General features: G+C 45.1%; 1 protein-coding gene across 1 annotated transcript; it reads left to right on the top strand.

The window, feature by feature from the left end:
* Positions 1 to 547: 547 nt before the first annotated feature.
* Positions 548 to 15,785, top strand: Amdhd1 (amidohydrolase domain containing 1). The gene is made up of 9 exons (NM_001191781.1): positions 548 to 693; positions 2,935 to 3,041; positions 3,600 to 3,664; positions 5,884 to 6,161; positions 8,627 to 8,852; positions 12,962 to 13,086; positions 13,400 to 13,493; positions 14,309 to 14,469; positions 15,698 to 15,785. The coding sequence occupies exons 1-9, from the start codon at positions 560 to 562 to the stop codon at positions 15,783 to 15,785; spliced, it is 1,278 nt and encodes a 425-aa protein (NP_001178710.1). The 5' UTR covers positions 548 to 559.
* Positions 15,786 to 17,016: the final 1,231 nt, after the last annotated feature.

Raw genomic sequence — 17,016 nt, 5'->3', positions numbered from 1 at the left:
GTCCCAGGGCACAGTGTGCCTTTGTCTCTGTTTCTGTCACTGTCTCTAACACACAGGCAGACACACCACAGAAACACCATGCACACTCATGCGGCACCACACAAACACACATAGTCACACCACTGGCGTCCCTGTGGAGCCCTTCCCAGCAATTCGCTAGGCCACCGCACCGCAGCTACCAGGTCCAACTAGATCACTCCTGTGGCTAAATTTCAAATTTTTGTTTGTTTGTTTTTTTTAATCCAAAAGCTAGGGGTTGGGGAGGGGGTGATATAATCATGACCTCCTTTACTCAAAATCTGAAAAGGAGACTTGAAAAGACTGGCGTCCACAATAAAGTTTATTCTAATTTTATTCCATCCGTTCAAGGTCTTGGTCACAGGATGCTGGCGAGCCCCCGCCCCGCCCCGCTCTGCCCCGCCCTGCCCCGCCCCGCCCCGCTCTGCCCCGCCCCGCCCCGCCCTGCCCCGCCCCGCCCCGCCCTGCCCCGCCCCTCCGGGGAGCCACAGCTCGCAGGCTCTACTGTCCTTGCAATCCGCCAGAGGCTAGGACGACCAAGATGAATGGCCACCGCCTCCTGCTGGAGAACGCTCAGCAAGTGGTGCTGGTGTGTGCCCGCGGAGAGCTATATCTGACAGGGTCTGAGCTGCGCAGCCTGGCAGTGCTGGAGGGCGCCAGCCTGGTGGTGGGCACGTGAGTAGCCAGTAGCTGGGGACAGGCTGCATGGGGTTCCAGAGCTCGAAGCTCTTTCTCCAACAAAACACCTTTCAGAGCATCTTCCATTATGATCATTGATCATTGATCCCGTTATAGCTTCTAAAGTACTACTGCCTGGTGCGTTTGCTTTACTGCTTCTTGAAGATTCTGCAGATTCTTTTTCTCCATAAAATACTGGATATTGATCCAGGTGTGCAGTCCCAACACTCAAGACACAGAAAGTGAGGTCAGTAGTCTAAGGGCAACCTTGACTGTATGTAGGGTTTGCATGTGAGATCCTGTCTCAAAAAATAAACAAGACCTAAAAAATAAAATTAAAAAAAACTTTTTTTTTTTAATACAGGGTTTCTCTGTGTAGCCCTGTCTGTCCTGGACTGGTCTTGTTGACTAGGCTAGCCTCAGATTCACTCCCAGAGTTCTGCTTTCCAAGTGTGGGGATTAAAGGCATATACTGCTATGCCTCACTTAAAAAATACTTTTAAATAACACTAACATCGCATCCTTTTTTCCCCTTCAAAAAGCATCCATGGTGTGCATTATGTAGCTGAGGATAGTGGCCATGTGTTTAATACCAGCACTCTGGAGGCAGGGATAGGCCGTTGAAGCCAGTTTCATCTCCATAATTCCAGGGCAGCCAAGTGAGACCATGTCTTAAAACAAACAAACCCCCAGCTGACCCTTAAATTACTCAAACCCTGCATCAGGGAACTAATGTTAACACACAGGCGCTTTGCTTTCCCACTGTTTTCTGAAGTAAATAAACATGTGCCAGCATCCACACCTTTTAAAGAGATGGAACGGATGTGCATTGTCTTGTTTATTTTTTTCCTCTGCTTAGTAGTAGACAGTGAAACCTTACCATTCCATTAAAAACGTTTAATGGCTACTAAAGGACCAAAAATCCTATCACCGTTGGAAGGTGGTTTCTAGCTTCCTTGAGTAATTATGTTATTGGATGTGTGCTTTGTTCAAACATCACTCTAAAACCCACCACTGAATGAGAGCCCACATTCTCAGAAGGTGGACAGCTATGTGGTTAATGTGGTTTGGAGGCAAACCCAGGCCCTCAGAGTCATCCTACACAGGCCTGAACTCATTAAAGTCTAAGAGCACCCATGAAGCAGTCAGCTCTCCACAGAACCCTTGCCAGACTCTTTGCCCTGTGGCTCCTGGTTAATTCAGCTCCATGCCAACCAGGACACACCCCTGATAGAAGAGGAGGAAAGGATTCCTAAGCAGAGAGCCCCAAGTGAGGGCTTTGTGTTTGACCTGCATTCATAGATCAGCTTCTAACCCGGATGGTCCTTCCTACCACCGGATTTACCACAAAGTGAGCATTTTACTGAACTTGGATAAGATAATAAGCTGTCCGGATTAAAAACTCAGAATGCAATGTTTTTAAATTAAAATTTAGTTTCTTGTTCCCTCCCTGAATTTGCCCTCCTCCAAATGACCCCTTCAAGTTATGTGAGCTTTCCGTGACTGTGACAAAATGCTTGGGGCATGGACAAAGGAATAAGATGTGGTGGGTTTCACTGTGCAGGATCCATTGTTGTGATAAGGCCAAATGTCCTGGTGGTGGGATGGGGACACAGGAGATCGAAGACACTTATCCTACGGTGACCAGGAAGCAGAGACACAGAGAAAGAAAGGAACCAGAGAGAAGATATCGTTTTGAGAAGCATGCGCCCAAGAACCCACTCCCTTCAGCCAGGTCCCATGTTCTAAATTTCTCAAATTTCCCAAATACCCCCAACAACTCAGGAAGCCATTAATGGAGGAATTCACTGATGAGACCAGAGTCTTTTTTTTTTTTGGAGCTGGGGACCGAAGAGACCAGAGTCTTCTGCTCTGTTTACTTTTCCAGAATCCTATACTGGAGACCATGCTTTGAACACAAGAACCTCTGGAGGGCATTTCAGAGTCAAGACCCAACTGATGGGCTGCAGTGACCAATGGGAGTCTGGGAAATGTAGTCTTTACTCTGAATGGTCCTGTGTTTAAGGCATAACCTCGGGGTCTAGGACTGTGGGAAAGTGGAGCACCGATCTTAGAGAAAAAGTAGCAATCAATCTCTTCTACACATGGTTTGACTTTTTGTGGCCATCATCTCTTTCCCAAAAGCCATCGAAAGCATATTTAAATCATTTGCCAGGTTTTTCAGAAAACAAATTTCCCCAAACGTAGTCACTATTTCTTGATTTTTATTCCCCTCAGTGATGGGCTTATAAAAGCTGTTGGCCCTGCTGACATTATCCGAAGACAGTTTTCCGGAGAAACGTTTGAAGAAAGAATTGATTGCTCTGGAAAATGCATCTTGCCAGGTACTGGTGTTCTTTCTCATAAAACTCTGAAAACAGTTTCAACAGTGGCTCCAGGACAGTCAAGAGGAGGAAGATTGGTTTGTTTTCAAAAGAATCTTAACCAGTGTTTAAAAATACCCATAGCCCCACCCACCGAAGTTCTGCCTTGCCAATGTGATACTATGTAAAATCCTGGTAAAGGGACTACAGATTCCCCTCAATTATCTTTCCTGGGCTTCCTTATGATTCCTTCTCAAAGTAGCAGAGTGTGTTTTCTCTTCGTTGGTGATACTGTTCTCAGTCTTCGCTCAATTAGTAGTAGTTTGGCCACTGTGGCTTCAAGGTGAGCATAGTTTCTGAACATGGGAGCTGGCCATCTCTGAGAGATATTTGCCTCGTGCTGAATTATTCTTCTCTATTAGAACTTTCTAGATCAGCCAAATAGAGGGAAGCTCACCAAGTCTTGCCCTCTCGCCCTCCTCCAAGCCGGGTGGCTACCATCGTGCATTCAGAGCTGTGTGATCCGGAACAGTCAGGCACTGCCTAAGCCCCCTTTCTGTTTCTTACCTTTGGTTGCAGGTTTGGTGGACGCGCACACACATCCGGTGTGGGCTGGTGAAAGAGTCCATGAGTTTGCAATGAAGGTAACTGGAACAGACGGCCGCAAATCAATAAAGCGCAAACAGGATGTCTCTTCTAACGATTGCATAAGCGGTCAAGCTATGCCGCCTGTCTTTTTAATGGTTATCTTTACTTGTCTTAGTAAAGAACACAACTGACGATCAAACTTAACAGAAACTGCCCCTGAATCATTTTATTATGATGTATGTGTACAGTTAACAACCAGTTTAAGAAAAGAGGTATTTGAAGATTTTCTTTTTCTTTCTGTTTTTTTTAAAGATTTATTATTTTATGTATGTGAGTACCGTAGCTGTCTTCATACACACCAGAAGAGGGCATCAGATCTCATTACAGATGGTTGTGAGCCACTGTGTGGTTGCTGGGAATTGAACTCAGGACCTCTGGAAGAGCAGCCACTGCTCTTAACCACTGAGCCATCTCCCCACCCTGAAGATTTTCAACTATAGACTTTCTTTCTTTCTTTCTTTCTTTCTTTATTTATTTATTTATTTATTTATTTATTTTAGAACAGACAACAACCCTCCCGCAGATTTCTGCTCCCATCCTGTATTCTAAATCATCATTTGTGATTTTTTAAAAAAAGATCTACTTATTTATTTATTTATTATATAAGTACACTGTAATTGTCTTCAGACACACCAGAAGAGGGCATCAGATCCCATTACTGATGGCTGTGAGCCACCATGTGGTTGCTAGGATTTGAACTCAGGACCTCTGGAAGAGCAGTCGGTGCTCTTAACCACTGAGCCATCTCTCCAGCCCTCATTTGTGATTTTGAACAAGTGACTTTTGAGTGAGCTTCAAGAGATGATTTGAACATCACTGTTCACAGCGGATGAGTTTGGGAAAATGGATAAAACAGATGGCTAAACCAAAATAATGAAATGTCTTACATTATTCTCCTTAGAAACACGAGACTTGATAATAACATAGAATGTAGTCCTATCAGTCACAGGAGCCATAACCAGCTCCTACTCGAAGCCATTATCACATTGTTAAGGGGAGACAGTGCAGCCTAGCAGTGACTTTATGCTGCTTTGGAAGACAGGATAAGAACCCTATTCTCGTATGTCTTCTCCAGCAAATCGGAAGTGCTTTTAAGACAATTTTATTATTGCAATGAACTTCAGAACTAAAAGGCGCCTTAGAGACTGTGGTCCAAGTGCTCTCTGCATACAGGCAATGGAGAAAGTTGGGTCTGGGAAGGGAGTGGGTAGGTGAGCGGACGGTGGCAGGGCCAAGCCAGGTCTAGCCCCAAGGCTTGCATGTTTTGTTTGGAGCACACGTCCAGATAAGTAGTCATTACTGGGCTTGTAGAAAGAACCTCTTTATTTGCTTGAGCGACAGAAACGAGGCTCCAAACTCGGTGCCTGAATGGCATGGAGTCTATCCTTGGTCGGTAGAGAACTGAGTAATTGCTTTGGGTTCCCAAAACACTCCAAGTCTTGTCTTCTCAAACATTCCGAGGGACGCAGAATGAGCCAAGGCTCAGCTGGTGCACACTGGGCCTGCCTTCACAGCAAAACGAGCGCTCCTCTGTGAGTGTCAACCGGTCGTTACTGCTTTCCGATGCTCGTTTGCCCACGCACCACGTGGCCCACCTCCGCCTCTCAAGTTCCTTTGGGGATTCCCTTCTGCACATCTGGGGGCGGGGGTCTTTGCGGGACGATGTGCCTTCCTTTCCAATCTGGCTGTTGGTAACTGTGCTCTATTGCTTATTAAACTAATTTAATTGACTGATCGAAGCAAGGTCTCACGTAGCCCAGGCTGGCCTGTAACTCGTTATATAGCTGAAGGAGGCCTTGAACTTCTGATCCCCCTGCCTCCATTTCCTGGGTGCTGACATGACAGGCTTGCACCATGCCTAGCAGCTTCTTAACCATCCTGTAAAACTGATTTTGCTTTAGCTTTATTTTTATTTTTAAAAATTCTCCCCCGCTCCCCCTCCCCCTCTCCTTCTGTGTGTGTGTGAGAGAGAGAAAGGGGGGGGGGGGGAGAAAGAGAGAGAGAGAAAGAGAGAGAGAAAGAGAGAGAGAGAGAGCCTTGTAGCCGGAAATACTGGTGGTTGTAAGCTGCCATGTGCACTCTGGGAACTGACTGAACCCCAGTCCTCTGCAACAGCACCTGTTTTTAACCGCTGAACCCCTTAACTATCTTCTAACATCACCCCCGGAGGTAGGTAGACCTGCCTGTAACCTCCCTGAGTGAGCCCTGCGTTCAGTTGGCAGGGGCCACGTACATGGACATCCACCAGGCTGGAGGAGGGATCAACTTCACGGTGGAGCACACGCGCCAAGCCTCGGAGGAGGAACTGTTCCGCTCCTTCCAGCAGCGGCTGCAGTGCATGATGAGGGCCGGCACCACACTGGTGGAGTGCAAGAGCGGATATGGCCTCAACCTGGAGACAGAGCTCAAGATGCTGCGTGTAATCGAGCGTGCCCGGCGGGAGCTGCACCTCAGCCTCTCTGCCACTTACTGTGGGGCTCACTCAGTACCCAAGTAATCTATCTCTGTGGTGGGGTCCAGCTGTCACTCGGGCTTTGGGAAGGGGCAGGGCTGTGTTCTCTGGAGGGTAGAGGCTCTCTAGCACTTCCGCCCTTGCTCAGAAGACCACTGAAAGAAGTTTCCGGAAAGATGCTCAGTTTCTAAAGGCCAGGCGTGGTGCCCAGGTGGTTTGAGGAAAGAGGTTCCAAAAGCCTCATCTGTTTTTCTAGTCCTTTAAGGATGAAAAGGGAGGAAGTATTCCCAAGCCTTCTATTCATTAGTATAAAAATTGGCCATTACAGCTACCAATTCAAATAATTTCCCATGATAATCAATTAACATAAACCACTGTGAAAATTGCTAGTTATTTCCTCTAGGAGATCAAATTGCATAGTCTGCAGAAGGGTTTTCGTTAATATGTTCACTCAAGAGCAAGTATTTTTATTTTATTAGTTTATTTTTTCTATTACTTTTCTTCCTCCTCCTCCCCTTCTCCTTCACTACCTCCTCTTCTTCCTCTCCTTTTCCCTCTCCCTCTCCCTCCTCCTCCCCTTCCACCCCTCCCCCCCACCACTGCTCCTGCCTCTAAAGAATTTCCAATGTTTTATGAAGAAAGCTCTTTCTCCTCATGCATTTACAGCCTAGCTGTGCAGTTCCTTTCTGTCCTGGAACTTCCGGACAGGAAAGCTTACAACTCCAGGTCTGAAAGGTCGGCAGAGCAGGCGTCTCCAAACTCTGCCCAGTCTTGATGAATGGAAGGAGCATAGGGTTGACATAGACTTATGTTACAAACAATATCTAAACTTAAATCATTTCAATTATTTGTATTTTTTACTTTTATGAACTTTAAAATATACTTTATTTGCTAATTTAAGACTGTGTATATTCATTATATACAAGATGTTTGGAAAGGTGCATACAGTGTGAATGGCTGACTCATACCGACACACGCATGACTCCACTCATCACTTTTTGTGGGGAAAAAGCTTCAAAACTGCTTTGGAGTCGTTTAAAAGAACACACCATGTGGGTAATTGGCTATGTTGTCTAGGAACATAATGGTTAATGCTGACACTCACTGTCTTCAAGCAGAGGAGCCCAAAGATTAGCACTAAAGTTTTGTATTAATAAAACACTCCAGGCATGATGGTGCACACCTTTAATTCCAGCACTCAGAAGGCAGAAGTAGGAGGATCTCTATGAGTTTGAGGCTAGCCTGGTCTACACAGCAAGTTCTAGGCCAACCAGGGCTATGCATAGTGTGATCCTGCCTCAAAAAGAAATCCTACAACTGATTATGCAGGAAAATATAACTATTTTTTTCTTTTCTTTTTTTCGGAGCTGGGGGCTGAACCCAGGGCCTTGTGCTTGCTAAGCAAGTGCCCTACCACTGAGCTAAATCCCCAACCCTGAAAATATAACTATTTAATATTTCCAGTGATCTCTATTTTAAGCTTTTAGCATTTGTATTTTTAAGATTGCTAAAGTTTGAATTGAGACTTTGGAAAGAGTTTGTCTAATGGAAGCTATAGTTGTTTTCAAGTGGAATATCAATTATAGAATAGCCTGCTTTTTTCCCTAAATATTGAAACCTGAGTTTGAATGCAGCTTCCCTGCTAGCTACATGATTTTTAAGTGTGTTTCAAACGTGAACAACACACAGGTAAGAAAGCATGGCATGCACCCTGTTCTCTGTCAGTGTTGTGGGCAATAGAAGTAACTTGTAAATACCCGTCCTGCTGACCTCTTCTGGTCCAAACTACCTGTGTTGTTGAGCGAGGGACACTGTGACAAATAACGGGCTGGAGTTGCACAGAAACTGTCTCTAGCTGACAGTGAAGCTTGTGTCTTGATTCCCATTGGTTCATCCCAGACGCGCAGATCACTGTCTAAAGTTCTGGAGTAAGTTGGGATGAGGATGCCCAATGTCTCTCTGAGGTTAAAAGCTCTGCCCTTGCTCATGGCTAACAGCACCCAAGCTTGACAAAGCATTCTAGGGCTGGCTTCTCCCTGATCCACTCCTGTTAGCGAGGCAGGAAGCCTTAGGTGAAGGTTTCAGGAAAACTTGTGTCTAGAGAAGAAGCAAAAGACAACGTGATAGCTGAGGTCAGGGTGACCTCTAAATATCCTTGATACAGAGCTGCCACCTTGTTGGCACCTCTGTGGTGTCTAAGAAGATCCTGGAACTGAAGTCTCATTACTGTGCCTGCTGTGTGAGCTCCGCACAGCTGCTAAAGGCTCTGAGTTCTTTTTCAGATTCTTTCTCTCCCTTTCTGAAGCTTAAGCTCATTTGTCTGTACTGTTTATTATCCTTCCTCTATTAAACAATATATACTCTTAAATGTACATATAGTGAATGTAATAAGAATATGTATTAAGCAATGCATTCCATAGCACATATATTAAAGAATGTGCTTATTAAAAATAAATACCGCATATATAGAGAATATGCCCATAGTAATCTCATTTTCTCCCATTAGAGGGAAAACTGCTGTGGAAGCTGCTGATGACATCATCAGTCACCACCTGCCAAGGCTGAAGGAACTCAGCGAAAAGGGGGAACTGCATGTGGACAACATAGACGTGTTCTGTGAGAAGGGCGTCTTTGATCTGGATACCACCAGAAGGATTCTGGAAGGTGGAAAAAAGGTGGGGTTACAGATCAACTTCCACGGGGATGAACTCCACCCAATGAAGGCCGCTGAGGTACGGTTGACTGCTGCTCTTTGCTGCACACTTTGTGCTACAGAAAGGTGATTCATTTGTTCCGGGTTAGGAGTACCCTTCTGAAAAGTGGGAAGTTTCTGGTCTGGCTGGGCCTAGAAACTTTCTTGAGGAACTGGGGAATGACTCTCTCAATAAAACACTGGCCTTGGAAGTCCAAAGACCCAAGTCTGATCCCCAGGACCCACGTAAAGTGGTCTAGGCTTGGTGGTGTGTCTTATAATCCTGGCCTCGGGTGGAGAGAGATAAGCTGGTCCCTGGGGCTCTAGGCTAAGTACTTGGTGAGTTCTAAACTTGCAAAAAAGACCCTGTGAAAAAGGAAGGAAGGAAGGAAGACAGAAAGGAAGGAAGGAAGGAAGAAAGATAGGAAGGAAGAAAGAAAAAATAAATAAATAAGAGAGAGAGAGAGAAAAGGAAGGGAAGAAAAGAGGGAGAGAGGGAACAGACAGGGAAGGAGAGAGGGAAGGAGGGAGGAAAGATAGATACTTAAGCTTGTCTTCTGACATCCACACACTCACACTCACACATACACACATACACACACACACGCATACACACACAAAGTGAGACAGAAACACAGTCAGACAGAAATACAGGCATTTACACAATTCACAACAGACACACAGAGAAACTCACACACATACATGCACACAGAGACAGACATGTATACAAGACATACACATAGACACTGACACATACAAACACCCGTAGACAAACTCACCAAGAGATACCAACACACAGGGCACACATATACACACATGCTCTAGGATCCACACGTGTACATTCATACCTAGGCACAGGCTTGGACACAAACATTCATACACATGAATCGCTTCTGTTTATCACTGTGTCCTATGGTGGCTGTTACCCCACACATGCTACACAGATGCTTGTGCAGTGTGCTACCCTCGGCCAAATTGTTTCCTTTACTTCCTGTCCCGGTGATAGTCACAGAGAAGAAAAACTCCTTGTGATCTCATTTTTTGCCAATTTGATACAGACTAGAGTTTTCTTGGAGGAAGGGACCTCACTTGAGAAAGGCCTCTGTAACACTGGCATGTGGGCGAGTCTGCAGGGCATTTCCTTGATTACTGATTGCTGTGGGAGCATCTTGTACACAGGAGACAATCCCACCCCTGAGCAGATAGATGGTCCTGGGTGGTACAGGAAAATAGGCTAAGCAAGCCACAGGAGCAAGCCAATGAGAAGCACTCCTCCATGGCCTATGCTTGACTTCCTGTCTTGGCTTTGATGACAGATCGTGACCATCCAAGATAAAATAAACCCTTTTCTTTCCAAGTTGCTTTTGGCCATGGCCTTTATGACAACAGTAGAAGGCAAACTCGGGAAGAACTCAGGACTAACTCTCTCACACTCCACGGAGCTAGTGTGGACTAGCACAGTGCTGCCAGCCCACATGTAGCTTTTAGGACCTTCTGTGACAGCAAACAGGTTGATGGTGAGCTGTACAGGGAACCCCAGGATGGCTTGCATGACTGTCCAGGTTCATTTAAGTCAAACTTTCAACAGTGTCCCAAGCCAAAAATCCAACAGTGAAGAGGCTAATGAAGAATCCATCTGGCTAGCCTGGAACTCACTCTGTAGACCAGGCTGGTCTCAAGCTCCTAGAGATCCACCTGCTTCTGCCTCCCAAGTGCTGGGATTAAAGGTGTGCCACTATGCCTGGCTGAGTCTAGGTGTCTTTCCAGTAAGCCTAGAGCTGAATAGAACAACCACCCTAGAGACATAAACATTTACAAATGTTCCACTTGTGTCTCAAGTTCGAGACTTGCTGTCTCGATGCCACTTTCAAACTTGACCTGTGTTTCATGCCTCAGTGGACACCACCATCCGTGGTCTGTTAGCTAAGTCAAAGATTCAGGCATCAATTTGAATCCCGCTCCCTTTCACCCCAAGTATCCTTATACCCTTGTCACACCCTGGTGTGGCTCATATCATCTCCTGCTCTTTCTCTCTCTCCCTTCGGTCTTGCCTCTCTTCCTGCCTCCTTCCAACCCATTCCCCGAGGCAGTCCATCCCTCCTCTCTTACAGGCTTTAAGGATTCGAGTCTTTAAAAGACAGTGGGACATTTTGGAATTTCTATACTGGAATGTTTATACTAATGTATGGTCTTTGGGATAAACAAAAAAAGAAAGGGAAAGGCCGTGACTTAACAATCGTATGTGTGTCAAATCGACTAGGGGTCATTTGTGATGGCTACTTTTATGTCAGCTTGACACAGGCTAGAGTCATCTAAAAGGAGGAAGTCTCAGTTGAGAAACTGCCTCTTTAAGATCTGGCAATAAGGCATTTCCTTAGTTAATAATCAGTGAGCAGGGCCCAGCCCATGGTGGGTGAGAAAGCAAGTTGAGCAAGTCCTGGAGAGAAAGACAGTAAGCAGCCTCCCTCCAAAGCTCCTGCATCAGTTCCTGCCTTGTTTGAGGTCCTGTCCTGTCTTCCTTTAATGATGAACAGTGATTTGGAAGTGGAAGCCAACCCCCACCCCACCCCCACCCCACCCCCACTTGCTTTTAAGACCCAATGTTTCACGGCAGCCACAGAAACCCCAAGACAAGGCTTAGAATTTTGTTCTTAGGATAAATTCTGGCCTCTGTACCTGGGTACCAGGATCTGGGTCTGCTTTATTTCTTCCCTTCTCTCTCTCGTATCTTTTCACCTCCTCAGCCTCTCTATCACAAACCAAGCATAGCAGACTACCCTAGCATCCTATACCCAGAGCCTGCTGTTTTCCTGGTTCATATTCTCAACCATGGTTCACCGTAGCTGCTCCTCCTCTAGGACCCCAACCCAGAGTTCTTTAAGATTGTATTCTGACTTCACCCTGGTTTTTCCCCACTGACTAAACTTGCACCCAACACTCAGAACTCACTATCCCTGGAGGTCAGTACAGTGCCTGGGGTGTACACGGGCTTCTGCAAGCAAATATTTGCTGACTTTGTTGCATGAATGTGATCTGTGTGGTCACTGAGTGACTACTGATCAGAGAAAGCAGCTAGTGGGTAAAACAGAGAGGACCAAATACCTCCAATAAGGACATCAGATTTGGAAAGCAGGCTGATTCCAAAGTCAGAAAGAAATGCCCACTAAGGAGTTTCCTGTGGACCAGACATCTTGTATACTGACAACAAGGGCCAGCACTCCCCATTTAGAACATGGCAGCCTCGCCCAGCCATGGTGTTAGAGCAAATGGCATTTGTTTAACATGGATTAAACTCTTGAGTTGTTTAACATACCAGTCTTCAGCTTGGGAATTGTGTGTGCGTGTGCGTGTGTGTGCGTGCGTGCGTGCGTGCGTGCATGTGTGCGTGTGTGCGTGTGTGCGTGTGTGTGTGTGTGTGTGTGTGTGTGTGTGTGTGTGTGTGTGTAACTCATCCAGGGAGGACTAAAGTGTGGGACGGAGCAAGCTTTGAAGAAGCGCACTGCAAAACTTCCATGGTTGTCATGCAGTATTTCTCTGAGGTGTCTGCTGACAATCAAGTCCTGACGTTTCTGCTGGAGAAAAACCACTTTTAAGTTGATGCCTCAAATTACTTGAAGTTTTTTTTTTTTAACTGATTTTTTTTTTAAACCTGGAGTGGATGGCATTTCGAGACATCCATCTTTGTCCTGTTTCTGTGAATTCTAGAGTAATTAGATTTTATGGCTGATATTATCCCCATTTTTTTTATTCTGATCCCCGAGAGTCACAAAATGGTTTCAGAAAATACCAGTTGTGCTTAAGACTCATTTACGGTGGGTTTCTTGGTCTGCTTGTTCGTTTTGAAACGAGGCCTCTGTATACTGCTCTGGATAGCCTGGAACTCACTATGTAGCCAGAATGGGCTGCCAGTTATCCTGCCTCAGTCTTCCAAGTGCTTGGACTACAGACACGATCCACCACACCCCGCTCTATTTACCTCCACCATGCTAGTTTTCAAATGGTCGTCGGCGACGAACCCTGTATCTATTTGGGAGCTTATCCTCATCAGAAAGACTTGAGAATTCTTAACAGGGCAGAGGAAGCAGTGTCCTAGTATTTTATTGAATTGTTGTTGTATGCTAAACCTTCCTCTCTGCCCATCCTGCCTAGCTTGGGGCGGAACTAGGAGCACGGGCGATCAGCCACCTGGAGGAAGTCAGCGATGAAGGCATCGCTGCCATGGCTGCGGCCCAGTGTTCCGCTGTCCTTCTGCCCACCACGGCCTACATGCTGAGGTAAGGACCTTTCTTACTCTGACACAATGTCTTCGAGTACAGACTGTGAGGACCCAGACTTCGGAGGTGCCTTGTTCCAAAGAGCTTTCAAGAAGGCTGACAGTAGAAGCTCAGATGCCAAGAGAGGCAACAGTGGCACAACCTCATCATCTTAAAGGCGCAACCAACGAGTCCGTAAAATGTCGGGTGACACTAATGCTCTTACCCTGGAGCTTTCTCTCCTCCTCTAGAACATGAATGTTCCCTTCATTCCTGCATCCATTCTGGAAAAAGTTCCACCTGGAGACTGACACCTTTCTCCCCCTCCCCTTAGGCTGAAGCAGCCTCGCGCCAGGAAGATGCTAGATGAGGGAGTCATAGTTGCTCTGGGCAGCGATTTCAACCCCAACGCGTACTGCTTTTCCATGGTAATTACTTTCCAGATATTTTTCTGAACAGAGCGTTAACTATGGAGCATATAAATGTTTAAAAATTTGCAACAGTTATGAAAATGCATTGAAAAGTACAAAAATATTTCCTTGAGAAGAAAGAGGGAAAGGGTATAATTGAATTTTTCTGCACACATGAATTCTTCCAGTTCTGAAGAGATAAATCTTGATTTTTCGAGACTTAAGGGTTTGTGATAAGCCATTTTCCTTCTCTGGGCATAGTAGAAACTCTGTGAGACTTTAGTGAGTAAGGGTGGAGACAAGCTTCTCACACAGCACAGAGTCTTAAAACACTGCACGTAAATATTAAACACACACAGTGTTATTAAATAATGAAGGTCTTTCCCCCAAAGTTTAGGAATCTTATGTGTAAACTGCATTTTCCAATAGCAACTTATATATATATATATATATATATACATATACATATGTATTACATATATGTAAATAGTATATAATGTAATAAAATAGATGTAATATATTATATATGTATAAGTAATATAAATATCTATATACACACATACAATATAATATTTTATATAGTATATAGTATATATAATGTTACACATAATATACATCTTATTGTATATGCATTATATATTGTATATATTATACATTTTGTTTGGATGGGGAGTAGAGTAAACCCTGGGGCCACTTGCATCTGAGCATGCACTATTCCTGAGGTGTTCCTTCCAGACTCAGATTCAATTGTCCTTGCTTGTGCTGTATGGCGAGGCATCCTAATTAGCAGTTGCTCCTCTGTTGCTCTCCAATGCTCTCTCTCCTTGCCTTAGCCTATGGTCATGCACCTGGCCTGTGTGAACATGAGGATGTCCATGCCAGAGGCTTTGGCCGCTGCCACCATCAATGCGGCTTATGCACTGGGAAAGTCTCACACCCACGGATCTTTGGAAGTTGGCAAGCAGGGGGATGCCATCATCATCAATGCATCCAGGTGCCGGTCCTCCCAAGCTAGTGGTAGCCATAGCAACCATTAGCTGTCTCATCTGCTGCCATGTAGACAGGTTTTAGACCCCTTCCTACTTGAAGTTAATAAGTATCAGGCTCTGTGTAGACTCCACACTACCCGGCTCCCTCTCCCTTTACCCCTTTCCAACCAGAAAGTCTCCCTTGCAATCCTCAACTACACAGTAAGGCAAGTCTTCAAATCCCTTTATCTGCCCTGCTTTTTTCATGGGCCTCCAATTCCTGCTGTTTTCCTGGACTTGGGACTTGTCCCTGGGTCTGTGTATTTGATTTTATGCTTGCCTTCTGACCTCTTCCCTGTTTACAGCTCTATTTATCTGATTTATTCATTCCCTGACTCATGGAATCAAAGGCCTCTCAAAGCCTCTACTCAGCTCTTCTATTCCCGAGTTCTTAATACTCACCTGTGGTCTGCTACAACCTGGGTCTCCATTGGCACAAGCTTGGTCCTAGTATCTAAATCTAAATGCTGGAAATGCTATGTCCCTTTGACCCCCATGAACCCAGAATAGCCATGGGACCTTATGTTCAACAGAGGAGAGCAGCTCCATAGTTTCAGTCCTTACAGAAGCATCTCCTGCCTCTATCAAAGATACTGTGCATGCGCTACTCATGAAAAGGTTTTTAAAAGTTCAGGAGCTGGAGAACCGGCTCATCTCATAAAACACTTGCTGCACAAACATGGGGTCCTGAAGTTGAGCACCAGTGCCCACGTAAAAAGCCAGGCTTGTGCTGTGTGGTGAGGCATCCTAATTAGCAGTTGCTATTCTGTTGCTCTCCAATGCTCTCTCTCTCCAGGCCTTGGTAGGATGGACCTGTGCTCTGAGCACTGGGGAAACAGAGACATGGGAATCCCTAGGGTTTGCTGACCAGCCAGTCTAGTCAAACAGAGGGACTCCAGGTCCAGTTACAGAGCTCCCTAAAAAAAAAAAAATGAGTAGTGATCAGGAAGACACCGATGTGGAAGAGTGATCTCCACATGCACCTACACGGGTGAGAGGCATACCCCCACATGTATGCATATACATGAACATACACACACACACACACAGAGATACACACACACACACACACACACACACACACACACACACACACACGCACGCACGCACAGAATTCACTTTAAGTTAGCATTAACCGATGTGGTGATGCTTTTGATTTATGTGCACTGAAGCAACCATTTGATTTCTTTCTAGATGGGAGCATTTGATTTACCAGTTTGGAGGCCATCAAGAATTAATTGATTATGTTATAACTAAAGGAAAAGTCATCTATAAAAAGTGATCGATCTGGACCAATGAGATGGCTCAGTGGGATAAGTCTCCTGTCACCAAACCTGATGGCCGGAGTTTGATCCTGGAGCTCACATGGTGGAAGGAGAGATCCCCTAAGAGTTACCCTCCCACCTCCACATTCTCACCTGCTGTGTACCAGACCCCTCCTCACCTCCACATAAATAAATGTAACAAGATACAAATGTATCCTTAAAAATGATAGACGTGCAAGGAAAGATTTGATACTTTGTGTCAAATGACTCCATGTAAGTTAAAACCCTTCTGTGGCTTGCCAGAACTATGTCACTAAAGCCTAATCATGTGTCAGTCTTTCACTATTCACCCAAACCCCAAGGGATCAGCCTATTTGACCTGAACATATATGTGTACCTGGATGTGTAAACAAGCAACCCTCTCCTGGTGAAATGTGGAGTTGTTTTTCAAAGATTGTCTACAGATATTCTGAGATGAGCACACGGAGACAGCTCAGAAGTTACTTTGTGAAAGAAACAAACTTGGCCTGGGAGATCCGCTTTGTTTCTGCAAATGCTATATCTCCATGAGGTCAACGGTACCATTTCCTAAGAAGCAGACATTCTCTCCCCACGGTTTGTCTCTTGAGAGGCTCTCTAGCCAGTCAGAGCCTTCCAGGGCAAAGCTTCCTTTCATTTTTAACATCTTGTCAGCCCTTGATATAAAGCTTCACCACAGAGTTGAAGACTTTATATCTTACACAGGTATAGAAACTCAACTCTATGGACACGTTTTAGTCAATGTCAGTGAGGTTGCATTAATATAAAGAAATCTTTATATTAATTTTTTTGTATCACAAAGTCATGGGAAAGGTTTTATAATTCTCCATGAATATTTGCTGTTATTACCATCGTTGCTGGGCGACCCAGGAAGTGGACCAGCAGTGTTGTCTATGGGGTTTTTTTTTGAAATGTTCAAAGAATGGATTGCAAAATTGTTTGCAGAGTGAATGGTTACTTATATAAACTGGAATTTCTAAAGCCACCTCCGCTTGAAAACTTGTAAAATATTTCAGTGATCTTTGCAATCGTAATACAGTTAGTGATTTCACAAATAGACGGTAGTTGCCAACAATTGTCAAATTCAGGCTGGCAGAGCCGGAATTATGAGGTGGTGTTGGGTTCAGTATAAATCAAGATAGTGCACTAATTGGGCTTTGCTGCTGCAATCCCGGAGGCGATGCTTGTGGTGTAGTGAAGATGTTTATT

Source organism: Rattus norvegicus, chromosome 7, assembly GCF_021556685.1.
Source record: "Rattus norvegicus strain SHRSP/BbbUtx chromosome 7, alternate assembly SHRSP_T2T, whole genome shotgun sequence".
Taxonomy (NCBI): Eukaryota; Metazoa; Chordata; class Mammalia; order Rodentia; family Muridae; genus Rattus; species Rattus norvegicus.
This window is presented reverse-complemented; position numbering and strand designations above follow the sequence as displayed.